The sequence below is a fragment of the Xenopus laevis genome, chromosome 2S (assembly GCF_017654675.1).
Source record: "Xenopus laevis strain J_2021 chromosome 2S, Xenopus_laevis_v10.1, whole genome shotgun sequence".
Taxonomy (NCBI): Eukaryota; Metazoa; Chordata; class Amphibia; order Anura; family Pipidae; genus Xenopus; species Xenopus laevis.
In genome coordinates this window covers 30,285,562-30,302,890 of record NC_054374.1, presented here as the reverse complement: position 1 = coordinate 30,302,890, position 17,329 = coordinate 30,285,562, and the positions used below count along the sequence as shown (strand labels likewise).

The following is a 17,329-nucleotide window of genomic DNA, read 5'->3' as shown; positions in this document are numbered from 1 at the left end:
AATAGGATTTTATTTTTTCGCCTGTACATGCCCTTTAATGTTCGTGTCTCTGGTGTCTCAATCTGGCAGCTCAGTGATCCGGGAGTATCTGAACTGTTACAATTTGCTACATTTAGTTCATGAAATAGTTGATACATTTCTTAGCAGTATCTGTGGAATTTTAGCAACTATAGTATCAATGGAAATTCTCAGGTTCTGGCTCAAATCTAGTTTTCCATTTAAACGACAGGCACTGTTTTCGATATTCCCAAAAACCTCCCTTGCAGCTTTCTAGACTTGGGCAAATGCAGTATAATAGAATTAGGTGCAGACCATGGGGAAATATAGATACAATGGTGGTGTAGCACTCTGTAAGAAAGATGCAGTGCCATTTTTTGCACCTGTGGGTCTGCGTGAAAAAAGATCTATAGCAACCCCAATGTACTACCTTTTACTTGTCCTTTAAATGGTCCCGCAACAACTAGTAAAATAAGCTTAATTTACTGACCTTTTTTTTTGTAATTCTCCCCAAAAACCTGTGGTTGTTTACAGAAAGTTGATAAGGATTATGCTTATACAGAATCCGATACAGCAAGACTGATTAATAATCAGAATATACAGACTGCACTGGGTCCTGTGTTGTCATGTAATCTAATGTGGATTTTATAGTTTTTGTATTGTTTAATACAGTCTGTATATTCTGATTATTAATCAGTCTTGCTGTATTGGCTTCTGGCAGATTTATTTGACTTGTGCTGTTTTGACAATTTATGGTGATCCCTAAGCAGCCCAGACCACACTGAGCATGTGCACAGTCTTGGTCTTGCAAAGATGTTTAACATAGTTTCAAGATGGTGACCCCCCTGTGGCCAACTTTGAAAGCATAAATCGTTTGTTTTATTAGGCTTGTGGTGCAGTAAGGCAGACATTATTTTTGATTTGTGCTGTTTTGATAATTTGACTATCCCTAAACGTAGCCTCCCAACTGAAGCCCAGACCACACTGAGCATGTGCATGGTCTTGGTTTAACATAATAGTTACAAGATGGTGACCCCCTGTGGCCAACTTTGAAAGCATAAATCATTTGTTTTATTAGGCATGTGATGCAGTAAGTTTATGATTGTTTAGTATACAAAATACAGCATTTCTAGCATTATTCTATGTTAGACTTTAGTTCCGCCTTTAAGGTCTTTGCTTAAACATTTACTGATATTCTTTGTTATTCAGAGTTGAAATATGTCCGTTGTTTTAAAGTAGAATGATGCTTTGCATGAAATGAATTAGGGATGCATCGGATCCATTATTTTGGATTCGGCCGAACCCGCGAATCCTTTGCGAAAGATTCGGCTGAATACTGAACCAAATCCTAATTTGCATATGCAATTTAGGGGTTGGAAGGGGGAGAACATTTTTTTTTACTTCCTGGTTTTGTGACAAATAGTTGCGCAATTTCCCTCCCCACCCCTAATTTGCAAATGTAAATTAGGATTCGGATTCGGCCGGGCAGAAGGAACGGGTGATTCCGAATCCTGCTGAAAAAGGCCGAATCCTGCCCAAATCCCGGACTGAATCCTGGATTTGATGCATACCTAAAATGAATATACTAGGGATGCACCAAATCCACTATTTCGTATTCGCCCGAATCCTTTGTGAAAGATTCGCCCAAATACCGAAGCAAATCCGAACCCTAATTTGCATATGCAAATGCAAATTAGGAGTTGGAAGGGGAAATTTTTTTTACTTCCTTGTTTTGGGATAAAAAGTCATGCGTCAAATCCGAATCCTGCTGAAAAAGGCAGAATCCTGGCTGAATTGAATCCTGGATTCGGTGCATCCCTAGAATATACCCCAGTGATATGTTGTGAACACTTATATATAGAATATTGTATTATAATAGCACAAGTCAGTTTTTTTCTTTATTTAAACAATCGTAAAGCATTTACAAATACCACCTATTAATTCTATTTAAGTTAAACCACATATGTAAACCAACCCCTGTGCGAGAAACCACTTAAGAGGAGAGCCTAGTGTGATGTGTGGGTTTTGATATGAAAATAATACAAAAATAATTGGTAGAATTCTTGGACATAAGGTTCCCCGCCACATGTTTTGTAAACTGTAATTATCTTATGATACGTTTGTTTTGCAGGCGGACTCACCCCAATTTCCTCAGGATCTAAAAGGAGAAACATTTTCTTTTTTGTTCAGGTAAGTTTATTGAGTTTGCCAGGGTGATACATCAACGTGACTTTCATCAGGTTATACCAATACATATATTACACTGGTGTACAGAACAGGTATCAAGTACAAGTACAGATCAATAACACATACGGAGAAAAGAAACATCTATGCCTCCCTGCGAGATGCCTCCGATTGCCGTCATTACACCCCTATGTACCATTACCAACAGTGTCAGACCACCAATAGTGTTTTGGGGGAAATTTCAATAGCCAGGGGTCCCAGGTCTTATGAAACTTGTCCTGGCGGCCCTTCCGCTTAGCTAAAAGATATTCCGTATTGGCTAGGTTAGCCATAGCCTCCACCCATTGGGCCACTACCGGGGGTGATGGTTTTTTCCAATTCAGGGTGACCAGTCTCCGTATTTGGAATAGAGCTTTGTTTAAGAATTCAGTCATGTGTGGAGCTACTCCCAACCCTATCTGAATATTTAATAGGCACACCTTTGGGTCATTTAGACTATCACACTTCGTCAGCTCACCTAGAATCTCAAGGGCCTTAACCCAGTAGTCACGCAAAGCCGGGCAGCTCCAGAGGGTATGCATTAAGTCCCCTGTTGCTTGGTCACATCTGAGGCACTGTGCTGATGTATTGGGGTACATTCTGTGTAGCCTGCTTCTCGTGTAGTAGGCCCTATGTAACATGTATAACTGTAGCAAATGGTGTCTAGGGACAAATGAGACTCTCCTGGGGGCTCTAAGGGCTGCCTCCCACTGAGTATCAGTGAGGGCACCAAGGTCACCCTCCCAGAGTTCCCGGCATTTCAACTGAGTGCCCTCAGATCTGTAAGCCACCATGAGTTTGTACACCTTGGAAATAGTTCCCTGGGGTTTTAATTTACCGAGCAATGAGATGAGCGGATGTGCGGTTAGTGCGGTTGGCTTGCCTCTATGCCACTCCACCAACCTGCCCCTGAGTGTCATATAGAATAGCCAATGTGAAGATGGTATGTTCCACCTGGTTCTTAGTTCCGGAAAGGTGAGAGGACCACTGAGACCCCAAACATCAGCTAAGGTACATATCCCTATCTCTATCCAGTTTCTTGGGGTATTATAGTCAGCCACACCTCCCAATTTAGAGTTATGCCACAATGGGGTGGATGGGTCAGTTTGAGTGAATCCAGTAGTCTGGTTAATCCTGGCAAATATCCATTTGACATTCCCCAGGAGTGGATGAACTTTTGCCCTGTTCGGACCTGTGGGAGCCATTAATAGGGCTTGCACAGGAGAGACATCTGGGGGGAGTAAGGTCTGCCATACTTTAAATAAGGCGGAGCAGGGGCCATCTGGCTTGAGTACAGTCAGGTGTGAGATTTGCAATGCAAAATAGAGGGCCTGAAAATCAGGCAGTGCCATCCCTCCTGCTTTCACCGGTCTCTTTAGTGTCTGCATACTTAGCCTGCTCCTACTGTTCCCCTCAAATGATTTGCTTCAGTTTCATGTCCAATTGTACTGAAGATCTTTGTGGGGAGAGGGCAGTTGGGCATGCCACAGCACCATACATCAGCTTTAGCGTTGTATAAAACATTGTTGATCAGTTGAATTTTGCCTACCGGGCCTATAGGGAGGGCCTCCCAAGCGGTCAGCTTCGAGTCCACCCAGGCTAGAAGAGGGATGACATTGAGGTCACAATAACTAGAGATCGGTAATGCAACTTGCACCCCTAGGTATGTAAAGTTACTTGCCACTTGTAGGGGACAGTTGGTCAGATCCTCATTAGCAGTTGGGGGGTCAACCAAAAATAGCGTGGATTTTGAGGGATTTACTCTTAACCCTGAGATCCTCCCAAACCTCTCTGTCAGGTTAATAAGTTCTGTTAATGACTGTCCTCTGTCCCCAAGGTATACCAGGGTGTCATCTGCATATAACTGGATTTTGTCTTCCCCAGCACTCGACACCCAACCAGTCAAGCGAGTGTTTTGCCTGACCGCCGCAGCAAAGGGTTCGATGGCTAACGCAAACAGGAGTGGGGACAGCGGACAGCCCTGCCTGGTGCCTCTGGTCAGAGCAAAGGGAGTAGTCAGTGTTGCACCCACCCGCAATGCAGTTATAGGCTTGGCATAGAGCAACTGTATAAGGGTTATGAAGTGATTCCCAAATCCCACAAGTCTTAACACTCTCCACAAATACCCCCACTCCACAGTGTCAAATGCCTTGGCGACATCTAATGCCGCCACAGCTCGCTCTCCTATGTTAGAGTGTTCCAGTGTGAGGTTAACCATTAATCTGCGGATATTCATGGCCGTGGTCTTGCCTGGCATAAACCCCAGTTGATCATCTGGAATTAGGAGGTGAATTACTTTCTTTAACCTATTTGCTATGATTTTGGCTAGTATTTTAGCGTCTGCTGTCAGAAGGGAAATCGGTCTGTATGATTCTGGTAGGGTCAGATCCTTACCTTGTTTTGCTAAGAGTATTACCGCAGCTTCATACATAGAGGGCGAGAGCTCTTTCGCCTGTATGGCAGTTGCATACACCTTAAGTAGAAATGGTGCTAGTGTTTTTGAGTGGCATTTATAAAGTTCAATAGGGAGGCCGTCGGCCCCAGCTGCTTTCCCGTTGGGGAAGGAGTCAATTGCCTCTTGTACCTCGGTTAATGTTAAATTAGAATCTAGGTACTCCCTGTATTTAGGGTCTAGTTGAGGCAGCCTTAGGGAGCTAAGGAAAGAGTCCACTTCTGGGAAGTCAGCTGGGGACAAAGTGGAGGTATATAGCTTAGAGTAAAAGCCCTTTAGAATATTCTGGATTTCTAGCGGATCTGAGGTTGGTTTGCCGGTGGCGTCTTTGAGGAGCGTAATAGCGGGGGGGGTTGAGTGTTGCCTAGACAGATGTGCTAATAGTTTTCCGGCCCTCTCCCCATGCTCCAGGATGTTAACTTTTGAGAATAGGTGTTGATGTTTGGCCTTTTCAGTCAAGTATTTAGCAAGCTCATCTTGTGCCGATTGCAAGTCCCTGAACCCTTGAGTATCTGGAGCCATGGTTACTAGAAGCTCCAGTCTAGTGACCTCCCCCTCAAGCTGCTGCTGTTTAAATGCGAATTGGGCCTTATAGGCATTTATTTCTGCATTATAAAATTTCCTGAGTTGGTCTTTCACTACTTCCCAGGATACAAGATGGTCATTGGCGTCCTTCATCGCCTCTAATAGATCAGTAATGAACTCCTCTACTCTATCATGATTCCGAAGGATATTTAACCAGATCGGATTTAGTGACCATCTGGGAGCATTCTGGTGGGTCACCACTCTGATCTCTAGTTCTAAGGGGGCATGATCTGAGATGCCTCTCGGGAGATATTTAATGCTTTTCACCAGGGGGAGAGCCCTCTGGTTTAAGAAGGCATGATCAATCCGCGACAGGACTAGGTGTGAGGTGGAGAAACAGGAGTAGTTTCTTACATCAGGGTGGTAATGCCTCCAAGCCTCCTCTAAGCCTGCTCCACCTGTAATGGCTAACAAATTGTTATAGGGTGATGGTCCAGGTTTCCCATCCCTGCGTAACCTATCTAGTTTGGGGTCTAAAATAGCATTGTAGTCTCCCATAGCCACTACAGCAGCATGTGGGAATTGAGCAATAAATTGTATTAAGTGTACCACACAGTCATCAGAGTAAGGGGGAGGGATATAAATAGAAGCAAGAACCATTTCCTGAGCTTGAAGGAAGCCATGTATAAACAGAAATCTGCCAGATTTGTCGGATTTTATGGTTCCAAATCTAAAGGGCACGGACTTGTGGATTAGGATCGCCACCCCCGAGGAATGTGTAGAGTATGGGGCATGGTACATCCAGCCAACCCAGGGGCGCTTAAGGGCCTGCGCCTTTACCCCTATCAGGTGAGTTTCTTGCAGGAAAATAACCTTAGCGCCTGATTTTCTAAGGAAATCTAGAGTCAGCCTGCGCTTGATGCTGTCGTTCAGGCCCCTCACATTCCAGCTAATGCACTTCAAAGACATCTGTATGAGCTGACATAATATATACCTGAGAGTACCCAATTGTGGCAAACAAGACAACATACCTGAACTTTGTGCAGATCTGCAAAACATTAACATATCATGTTCCCAACCCACCCTCCCCTCCCCTTCTGCCCTTTCCCCCAACTTATGGCAGAATTTTTCCCAAACTTGCATAACTGCTGAAGAGCGTGAACTCACGCTGGGCCAATAAAGGCCGTGAACAGGCAAGCACACCTCACCCGGAAAGGGTGAAAGTCGACTGCATACTAAAGTTGGTGCAACGCAGTCTCGGAAGCTAAATGTGAACAGCACTTGTGCTGCGAACTGGGCCTCGGAGGCAACATCTAGGGCAACAGGATCTTACCGTCCCCTTCAGTGTCCAAACAAATGATATAAGGCAAAAGGAGAAGTAAACAGTAAGGGTTACTGCGGGTCTGTTGGTACACCCCGTACTCAAGGTGGAGTGACGCAGCCAAAACAATCGCTGACAAAAAAAGAAATTGTGGGGCAGTTAGGAGTGGGAGAAAGGGAAAAAAAGAACTTAGTGGACAGGAGATCTCCCCCACCCACCCCAAAACAGTACTCACGGTGCGCCCTCCAAATGCCAGATTACGCCAGATGGATGAAGAGTGGTCCCACTCCCTCCGGGGCCTGGGTGCTTCATGCCCGGTTCTGCTGGGTGTCCAGCCAGGCACTCAGCTCAGTGGGCGAGGTGAAGAATCTGGTCTGGCCTTCCGCTATGACCCGGAGTCTGGCGGGGTATAACATTGCATACTGCAGATTGAGGTCACGGAGCCTCCGCTTCCCATCTAGGAACTTCGCTCTTTGGCGCTGTACCTCTGCAGAGAAGTCTCCAAACACCGAAATCCATGCATCCTGATAGATGAGGGCATCCCGCTTTCTTGCCATCGTCAGGACGCCATCGCGGTCCCTGGCATTCAGGAGGCGTGCAATCAAAGGGCGCGGTGGGGCCCCCGGTATCGGAGCTCTGGTGGGTATTCTATGGGCCCTCTCGATGGCAAACATTGTGGAGAAGTTATTTCGCCCAAATTGCTCAATAAGCCAGGCTTCGAGAAAGGTCTCGGGGGAGGTACCTTCAGCCTTTTCCGGGAAGCCAATAAATCGAAGGTTGTTGCGTCGCAACCTGTTTTCCAAGTCGTCCGACTTGGAAGTGCAGGCGACCACCGCTTGTTGCAAATGCTGGATACGTTCGGGCAGTGGATGGCATAGGTCTTCCACAGAGCTCACCCTTTGTTCCAGGGCCGCCGCCCTTTCCCGCACCTTTTGCAAATCAAGCTTGATGATGGAAAGGTCTACTTTGAGTTCCTCCGTCTTGGAGCATATAAGGCTGTTGCTAGACTCCTTTGAGGCTCTGATTTCAGCCAGTAGGTCAGCTAGGGTCAGTTCTTGGGAATTACCATCTGCGTGGCTTTGGCCTTCCCTCGCGTCGGGCCCGGGAGACTGCTCTCCAGCGCCATTTTGTTCAGAGGGATTCTCTCGCGCATATTTTTCGAGCTTCGATGCCGCCTCCGAGGCTCTCTTAACTGCCCGATTTTGCCCCATCAGCGTTCTCTGGGGTAGTCCCTCTGCTGGGGTTGCCTCTGTAGCCGTGATATAGCTGTTCGCTCAGGATATAATCAGGGATTTTGTGACCGAGCTCCGGAGCCGCACCAACTCACGTCTGTTCACATGCCGCTCCAAGCCACGCCCCAGGAGAAACATTTTCACATGTTTTTGGAACAAATACTTCAAGCTTGGAGCTTTTCTTGCTTAGCAGAAAAATAAAAGGGCCCAGCTGGCTGGAGATAAAAAGCCCACGTAAATATGCTGCTTCATTCTGCAACATTTTTGTCTGTATTTATGTATTCCTGATGATTTCGCTGCAGGTACATTGTCGCATTAGGAAGGCTTTCTTGTGCCAAAGAAAAGGATTAACACAGCAATCCCTCCCACTTGCTTATGTTTTTCATTTAAAGCTGTAATCACAATATTGTTAAGTGGGATGCTTGTTTTAGCCCTTCTTTCCTAGAATAGTAATTTTCTTTTCTTTTTTTTTTTCACAACATGTTTTATTTGTCATTTTAAAAGTGCAATTAGTGAACCTAAATGTTTAAAAATAAAAGGCTAATCACACAAAAATGCTTAAATACAAATCTGCAATGTTGTTTCAGAGCAGAAGCGTCTTTCCAAGAAAACAATATGACCAGCAGGGATGGGCGAATTTGACCCGTTTTGTTTCGCCAAAAATTCGGTGAAATGTCGCAGAAATTATTTTGTTGCGCCGTTTTTTTTTTTTTTTCACGCACGTCTCCATACAAGTATATGGGCGTCATTTTTTGGGTGAAACGAGGCGAAAAAATTCGCCCATCCCTAATGACCAGTTGATTATATCTTACTTAGAGAACCCATACACCTCCTACCTATGGACTTGAATATTACATTATATGAAAAAGATAACCTTAATCTAAGGGATCTTTAAAGTAGTTCTTATCCTCAATACTTAGAGGCACATTTATCAAGGGTTGATTGATTTCAAATTCATGTGAGTTTTTTTTTTTTTTTTTTTTAAACTCACTTAAATTCGGATGAATTTGAAATTCGACCTGAGGGAAATGTATTAATCAAATCGAATTGTAAAAACTAGGACGACAAAAAAAAGTTAATGTCAGGAAGGCTGCAAGACATCTCCAAATTGCTCACTGGACCTCTCCCATTGACTTATACAGCAGGCAGGTTTAGGTTGTGAGTAGTCAGATTAGAATTCTTAAAGGAGAAGAAAACCCTGTAGAAAAAAACTCGTACCCCCACCCCACGTAGACCTCCCCCCCAGGCTAACTGCCCCCCCGGGGAAATGCCCCATACTTTATACTTACCCCTCAGATTCTGGCAGTGGACTTCATGGCATCCGTCAATTTAATTTTTTTTTTAAAAAAAACGTCAGTTTGGATAATTTCCTTGTCAAATTTGACAGTTTTTGACCATAACTTACTAAATCTACCCCATAGTAATGTGTAAACCGTGCCTTGTGGTTTCAAGCTAAAAAGGGTTTTAAAATATGGCCCATGGGTAAATTATTCCAGCCTGATACTAAAGCGTAACCTAGGAATTTAAACCTGTACATTATAAAATTAACTTTAAAAGCCTTTCAGTACATTAAGCCTGAAGCCTTGTTCAACATGAGTGCAATGAATTGGGCTTGTTTTGAACATTGCCTGTTCTTTTAATGTGACAAAATCTGTGCTTTGTTATATCAAATCAGGGCACAACAAGGTCAATTAAAAACTATTCTATTAGTTTTTTTTTTTGTGAGTGAGATATCTAGATTCCCAGGGCACAAATAATCACCTTGCATAATGGACTCCTAACAACAAAAAGGGAAGAGGGTTTTATACTGGTAATCTTATTATCTACCTTGCAAGGACCAAATATGTTATAGCCCCAATAGCCTGTTTTCCCTGTTTAAATCAAAATTAAACAGGGAATTAAAAAAACAAACAAACATTTTTCTTGATTTAGGGTGAGGCTACACTGGGCGTTTTGGGGAGATTTGGTCGCCTGGTGACTAATCGCCTCGTTTTTGCGGCGACCAATCTCCCCAAACACCTTCCCTCACTCTGCGCCGGCTAAAATGAAAAATACGCCGGCGCTAATCACAAGCTGCGATTTGTTTTCCGAAGTCGGGCCGAATTTGCGGGTGACTTTGGAAAACTAATCAATGCGTGTGATTAGCGCCGGTGTTTTTTTCATTTTTGCTGGCGCAGAGTGAGGGAAGACGTTTTCTCAAATCTCCCCAAAACGCCCAGTTTGGCCTGACCCTTAAAACAATAGGCAAACATTTTTGTTCAGCACAAACCATGTCTATTCACTCACAACTGCTGCAGGTGACATTACAATTTACTTGCAGTGGCATAGTTTGCATTTCAGGCTGCAAAGCAAAGGTGAAGGAAAACTTGCAAATCTTCCCGTTCATGTTAACAACACTTTGCCTTAGAATTATGTTAGGGTTACAAGAGTTGCCCAGAGATCATAGTTCAGTTAAAGGCATATTAACAAACACTTGCCCCCATATTTAATAAAAGGCACTACGTTTGCCCAGGAGCAGTAACCAATAGCAACCCTTAAGATGCTTTTAGACCGTTGACCAGTAAATGCTTGGTGCTGATTGGTTGCTATAGTATACTGCATCTGAGCAAACTTAGTGTCTTTATTACATGATGCCATAGGTATAGTAACTTCCAATAGTATCTGGCAGAAGACTGATTTTTCTGAAACTATGAATTTATATTCATTGTGTTGGAAAGAAACTGGAGCCATTTTGTTTTTCTCTCTTTTGCAGAAACTGTCCAGTCAGCCCATGAGCTGGTGCAAGGTTGAGGCAGTGGTGACGAGGCCTGACCAAGTGAGCGTTGTGAAGGATCTCGCACCTCCTCCTGTCGTTGTTTTATCTCTCAGTATGAAGACCGTGCAGAATGCAAAGACTCACCAAAATGAGGTTACACTTCTAATTTCATTTGAAAAAAAAAGATGAACTACCATTCATATTTTCTATTGTTTACAAGTAACCATGTTTTGGCTACAAGACCGAAAAAAGTTGTGTACAGTATCATTACTTACAGCAGTACAATCTTCTCCCACTAGGAGGCAGGATATTGCAGTGATATCAGAATTGTGACCTCTTCCTCTCGCCTTTTAACCCTCTTGCTTAGCTGGTAAAGCTCTGTTTTTTCCAGTGTCCTCGTCATTGGAGGTTAGGGTTGCCAGATTCTCCCAGACTGACTTGCATTAGAGTTCTGGGACCTCATGGTGTCTTTCATCGAGGCAGTCCTCTTGCTTGGATCCATGTCTGGTAGGATGCAACGAATCCACTATTTTGGATTTGGCTTGAACCCCTGAATCCTTCGCGAAAGATTTGGCTGAATACCGAACCGAAATAGAATCCTAATTTGCATAAGCTAATTATGGGTGGGAAGGGGAAAACATTTTTACGTCCTCGTTTTGTGACAGTCACGTGATTTCCCTCCTGCCTCTAATTTGCATATGCAAATTAGGGATTTGCATTCTCTTCGCCGGGCAGAAGTATTCCGGCCGAATCCGAATCCTGCTTGAAAAAAGCCGAATCCTGGATTCGGTGCATACCTAATCTCTGGCCACTACAGGCAGCAATTCTCAGGAGCTGTTGCTGGCTATCCCTGCTCCAGGCGAATTTGATATACCCGTTTTAAGAATTAGATATTTAATTTTTTAATTCAAACTCAGATTTTTTTTTTGAGATGTCGCCAAAAATCCTCAAATGGGTTAAGACTAAATGGAACACTGGAACTGGGATTAAAGCATTTGAGACTTCTCAAGCTACCTCAACTTTTTTTTTTTAAGGTTTTTATTTTGCATTACAAAACAGTAAAGAAAACCAAGGACAAAAATATACCTCAAAATTATTAAACATGACACAATTGTTGTACAGTACTAAAGTCAAAATATCTTTTAGTGGTTTGGGGACAGAAGTCTGTGCGTGTTTTCTTTTAATCTCTAATCTAATCCGTAGTCTCCTATGTATTTTAGATTGTGGCAATAGCTGCTTTGGTTCATCACACATTTCCTCTTGATAAGGCACCACCCCAGCCACCTTTCCAAACTCATTTTTGCGGTAAGTAATACACTTTGGAGAAGTAATGTCATTTACTATGTTTGTTTCTCCAGCTGTGTAAAATGTTTGTATACTTTTTTTTGTATTGATCCCCTGTTTGTGTGTAGGTGAAAAAGGGTTGAGATATTGCACGTGTTTACTTATAGTTGCATAATTAATACTGAATTGATTCGGAAATGTTTGGGAATACTTCACCAAATTGCCATGGAGTATGTTGTAGTTTTACACATGACCGTACACACTCTAACGTCAATATCTTTATTCTAGTTGCATTTGGGACAGGCAAATGTGATATAATATTTCAGTGTTGTGTTCTGTGCTGCTGTGACATCTGTCACAAAAAAAGTGTAAGATTTTTATTGTACTCTGTGTAGTATATTAGAGTTGCATGGTGATATCCCTGCCAAGTAACCATTTTTGACCTCACCCTCTTGTATCGTCATGGAACTACTTGATTACTTGTGATACTTTGTGATACGGTAGGGCACATCAATAAGTAGGATGCCGCCATAGTTTTCTACAAAAAAACTATATATGTAGGACCCACCATGAATTAGAATTATTAATAAAGGACAAGCCACAGACAATTATGTTTTTTATCATTTTGTGTTTTCCCTTCTTTTCTTTCAGTTCTGAGCAACTTAATGAACTGCATTTTCCCATATGACTACAATGAAGCAGTGAAACAAAAGGTAATAGGCCGTTATTTGAAATCTTCAATAATACAGGCCTTTTAGTCTTCCACCCCATGTTCCCCTGAGATCTCCTTAATGTTTTTTATGTAAGCTCTGCTTTAGATACATTTCTTAAAGGAGAATTCAACCGTTAACTTAAAAAAACCCTACCCTCCTACCCCCATCCTAGCTGCCCCCCCCCGGGGAAATGCCCATAACTTTATACTTACCTCTGTGCAGATTCTGTGATCGTAGTTCACTGCAGTCATCTTCCGGGTCTTCGTGTCCTCTTCAGGCTCTACAGCAATTTCCGTCCATTTGGGCACATGCATAGTCGTCCCCAAACCGTAAATTGGTCCATCTGTGCATGCGCCATTCTCGGTCTCGGCCACAGAATACCGAAGACCCGGAAGATGGCTGCCTTGAACTGCGATCCCTGAATCTGCACCCCCCCCCCGGGGAAATGCCCATAACTTTATACTTACCTCTGTGCAGATTCTGTGATCGTAGTTCACTGCAGTCATCTTCCGGGTCTTCGTGTCCTCTTCAGGCTCTACAGCAATTTCCGTCCATTTGGGCACATGCATAGTCGTCCCAAACCGTAAATTGGTCCATCTGTGCATGCGCCATTTCTCGGTCTCGGCCACAGAATACCGAAGACCCGGAAGATGGCTGCCTTGAACTGCGATCCCTGAATCTGCACCGATGGATAAGTTAAAAAGTTAGGTGCATTTCCCCCAGGGTGGGTGGGTGGTTGTAGCTAGGCTGGGGAGGAGGGGTGTCTACGTAGAGTAACGGGGTAGGGTTGAATTCTCCTTTAAGCATTAGCCTTTCCTGGGAACCCCTAGGAGGTGGGACTCCCAAAACAAGCCTCCTCCCTCTAAGCTATACCCCCAACACAGCCTCACTAATTAGTTTATGAAATGTCCTCAGGAGGTATAGACCAAGCTCTCAGAGGCCTGCAACAGAGGATATTACCATCTCATGGATTGTATACTATCTGATTTTTTAATGCCAGGAGTTGGCTTGTTTGGCACCAATAACTTATCTTTTGATGTGATAGCATTAAAGGAGAAGGAAAAGTTAAAACTAAGTAAGCTTTATTAGAAAGGTCTATATGAGTCCTCTGTTAAAAGAAACACAGCATTTCTTTCCTTCTATTCTGTACACATGGGCTTCTGTATCAGACTTCCTGTTTTCAGCTGAAACCTCCAGGGCTTGGGTTTGAGCATGCTCAGTTTGCTCTTCTTCCCCTCCCCCACTCCCTGCTGTAATCTGAGCTCAGAGCTAAGGGAGAGACTTGGGCAGATAGTGATGACACAGCAAGCTAATATTGTCAGCTGCTATTCTTAATACAGATACGGCGTCTACAGCGGTTTTATTTTGTTTTTCTTTTCTTTACAGAATGCCAATATTGAGATTGCGTTAACTGAACGAACTCTACTTGGGTTTTTCCTAGCAAAAATTCATAAAATTGATCCAGATGTTATTGTAGTAAGTATTACTTTTTGTCATCTTGTGTCCTGTACATTTAGTAACAAATCTATATTAATTTCTAAATTAGTGATGCAAATTAACCAATTAGGGGAGCAGTGTTACAGCCAACTTAGAGCTAGGAAAGATAGGTAAGTGGGTTTCTATACCATCAATCTACTAAAGCAGAAGGAATGGTTAAAACTAAGTAAGCCTTATCAGAAAGGTCCACCAAAAAACAGTGTACTCTCAAAGTAGTGCTGCTCTGAGTCCTCTGTCAAAAGAAACACTGCTTTTTTTCCCTTCTATTGTGTATACATGGGTTTCTGTATCAGACTTCGAATTTTCAGTTTGAACCTCCAGGGCTAAGGCTTGAGCATGCTCAGTTTGCTCCCCCCCCTCCCTTCTCTGACATAATCTAAGTCCAGAGCTATAAGTGAGCAGGAAGAGACTCAGGCAGGAAGTGATATCACACCGAGCTAATACTGCAGCTGCTATCCTAAACAAACAGAGAGCTTCTAGAGCTTTTTACTCTGGTATGGTAAAACATTCTTTTATTATTCAGAATAAATATAGCTTTCTATCTTGCACTATTGCAGCTAATCTATTGGTAAAAAAATGCCTCTGTATCTTTCCCTCTCCTTTAAGTAGAAGGCACTGAATGATTCCAGGTATTACAATTTGACAAATGCAAATCAAGAGCAAAATAGATATATGGGGTTTTGGGTAAGAAGCATGGCTGTTTTTTAAGGCTCATTCAACCTATATTCTATATATACAGAAATCTATCTCTCTCTCTCTCTCTCTCTCTCTCTCTCTCTCTCTCTCTCTCTCCCTCTCTCCCTCTCTCCCTCTCTCCCTCTCTCCCTCTCTCCCTCTCTCCCTCTCTCCCTCTCTCCCTCTAGCTCTCATCTCTGATCTCTCTTATCTTCTAATAAATTCCTTTTCTTAAAGGGCCATGACATTTATGGTTTTGATCTTGAAGTGCTGCTTCAAAGGATTAACTCATGCAAGGTTCCATTCTGGTCCAAAATTGGGAGACTGAGAAGATCTGTTATGCCAAAACTTGGGGTAAGGATATTGGTACAAACAAAATATGTAATAAAAAACACTTTAATGTGATGATAAATCATTTAAATGGCTGTCCAGAAATTTTATTCAGAGAAGTCTTAAAATGAACCATATTCATTAAAAAAAGTAAAAAGAGCATAACTTTATAGTCTAAGATAGACCTGATTCATAGATATCGATTTAGTTCATAGAATGCCCATCCTGCATGTAATATTGAAGGTTACATATATATAGATTTTAAAAGGAGTCGTCCAAATGGGTTATGTTCTCGAACAGTATTTGACCTTTTTTTACGGGGCCCAGATTAAATATGGGTGTAAATTTCGTGGCCTAAGATATGGTTGAAATATTTGCCTTGCTTTTACCACTGTCATTTTTAGGAAGATTAAAGACAAAAACTGAGCAGGTTGAAATGCAGGTGACCTGGCACAGTAACCACTTAAGATTCTTAGCCTTGCCACCTGGTTTTGCTTTATAAATTGCCAGTCTGCTTACTACCTTGGGTGCAACCAACTGTGCTTTTGCCCCTTACCATAGTGCTTTACTGGCATTGTCTCATTTGTGCTATAGAAGGTCCAGTGCTTGTATTACAAAGAAGGGAATAATCTGTGGTTGTGCATTAAGGTTATTTGTTTCATTTTAAATAGACCATTTGTAAAACTGTTCTTTTTAAATGTTTAAAGGAAAACTATACTCCCAAAATGAACACTTAAGCAACTGATAGTTCACATCATATTAAGTGGCATATTAAAGAATCTTACCAAACTGGAATATATATTTAAGTAAATATCGCCCTTTTACATCTCTTGCCTTGAGCCACCATTTTGTGATGGTCTGTGTGCTGTCTCAGAGATCACCTGACCAGAAATACTTCAACTCTAACTGTAACAGGAAGAAGTGTGGAAGCAAAAGACACAACTCTGTCTGTTAATTGGCTCATGTGACCTAACATGTATGGTTTGTTGGTATGTTTGTGAGTACAGTGAATCCTACGATCCCAGGGGGCGGCCCTTATTTTTTAAAATGGCAATTTTCTATTTATGATTACCCAATGGCACATACTACTAGAAGTATATTATTATGAAAATGGTTTATTTACATGAAGCAGGACTTTACATATGAGCTGTTTTATGCAATATCTTTTTATAGAGGCCTACATTGTTTGGGGGGGTATAGTTTTCCTTTAATGAAAACTACTATCAGGGGGCAAGATAATTTTATATTCAAAGAATCAGTTTCTGTGTTGATCAGGCTTGCAAAATGGTCATATTTTTTACTTAATGAAAAAAACACATAAACAAAGTCACTTTGGGTGGTTTGAAAACATTGAACAGTTGGACTAAATCTGTACATAATTTTCCTTTGATGCCATGGTCTAGCGGATTGCATGATATAACTAAGCACACCGGAGGGATCTAAAATAAAATAGAATTATTTTTTTAATTTAATGCATGTTTGCATAAATGTGTTGTAACACTAACTTACATCTATTTCCAAATGGTCAATGGAGTTGCACTTAAGGTAAATCTTTGTTTCAAAAGAGCAAACTGATTTTTTTTATATATGTAATTTTGAAATCTGACATTGGGGCTAGCTATATTATCTGTTTCCAATGTGCCCCAAGGCATGTGACTTGTGCTCTGGTAAACTTCAGGGAGTGATATCACCCCCTCCCCCAGCAGCCCATCAGCAGAACAATGGGAAAGTAACCAGTTAAGAGCTGCCTGGTAGATATAAGAACAGCACTAATAGTGAAAATTCACGTCTCACTGCGACTCGTTTACATTGAGTAACAGAAACAAAGCTGTTCCATCCAAAAATGTGGATTCTAGTCCCTGCAAAATAAAGAGAGCGCATATGAATTTCCATGGCAGACACATTGTCTCCTACCAATAAAACTGCTCCTCTCTGTGTACAAAACACACCCAAATGCATTTTCTGCTTTATTTTTATTATTTAAGGGTCGAAGTGGCTTTGCAGAAAGAAATGCAGCTTGTGGACGCATCATTTGTGATATTGAGATTTCTGCCAAGGAGTTAATTCGCTGTAAAAGCTATCATTTGTCTGAATTGGTACATCAGATACTGAAAGCAGAGAGAGTTGTAATCCCACCTGAAAACATCCGCAATGCATATAAGTAAGTAAAAATGGAAAGGACATGAGTAGATAAGATATATGTAGATGGCATGATGATCTAATCTATGCTATTATATATTTATTGTATATCTTCATATACGAGAAATTTGTTTAAGTTTTGCTTGCTATCAACAGTTCCATTAAAGTAGGGATGCACCGAATCCA

At 42.2% G+C, this 17,329-nt stretch overlaps 1 protein-coding gene across 1 annotated transcript in view; it reads left to right on the top strand.

Annotated features, from left to right (window-relative positions):
• The first annotated feature begins 10,020 nt into the window (after positions 1 to 10,020).
• Positions 10,021 to 17,329, top strand: part of LOC121400385 (DNA polymerase alpha catalytic subunit-like) — a 30,956-nt gene continuing 23,647 nt past the window's right edge. The window contains exons 1-7 of the mRNA XM_041583298.1: positions 10,021 to 10,047; positions 10,503 to 10,658; positions 11,726 to 11,810; positions 12,441 to 12,502; positions 13,889 to 13,978; positions 14,912 to 15,028; positions 16,990 to 17,165. Of these exons, the coding sequence (XP_041439232.1) occupies positions 10,021 to 10,047; positions 10,503 to 10,658; positions 11,726 to 11,810; positions 12,441 to 12,502; positions 13,889 to 13,978; positions 14,912 to 15,028; positions 16,990 to 17,165 (713 nt within the window). The remainder of the gene's footprint in view (positions 10,048 to 10,502; positions 10,659 to 11,725; positions 11,811 to 12,440; positions 12,503 to 13,888; positions 13,979 to 14,911; positions 15,029 to 16,989; positions 17,166 to 17,329) is intronic.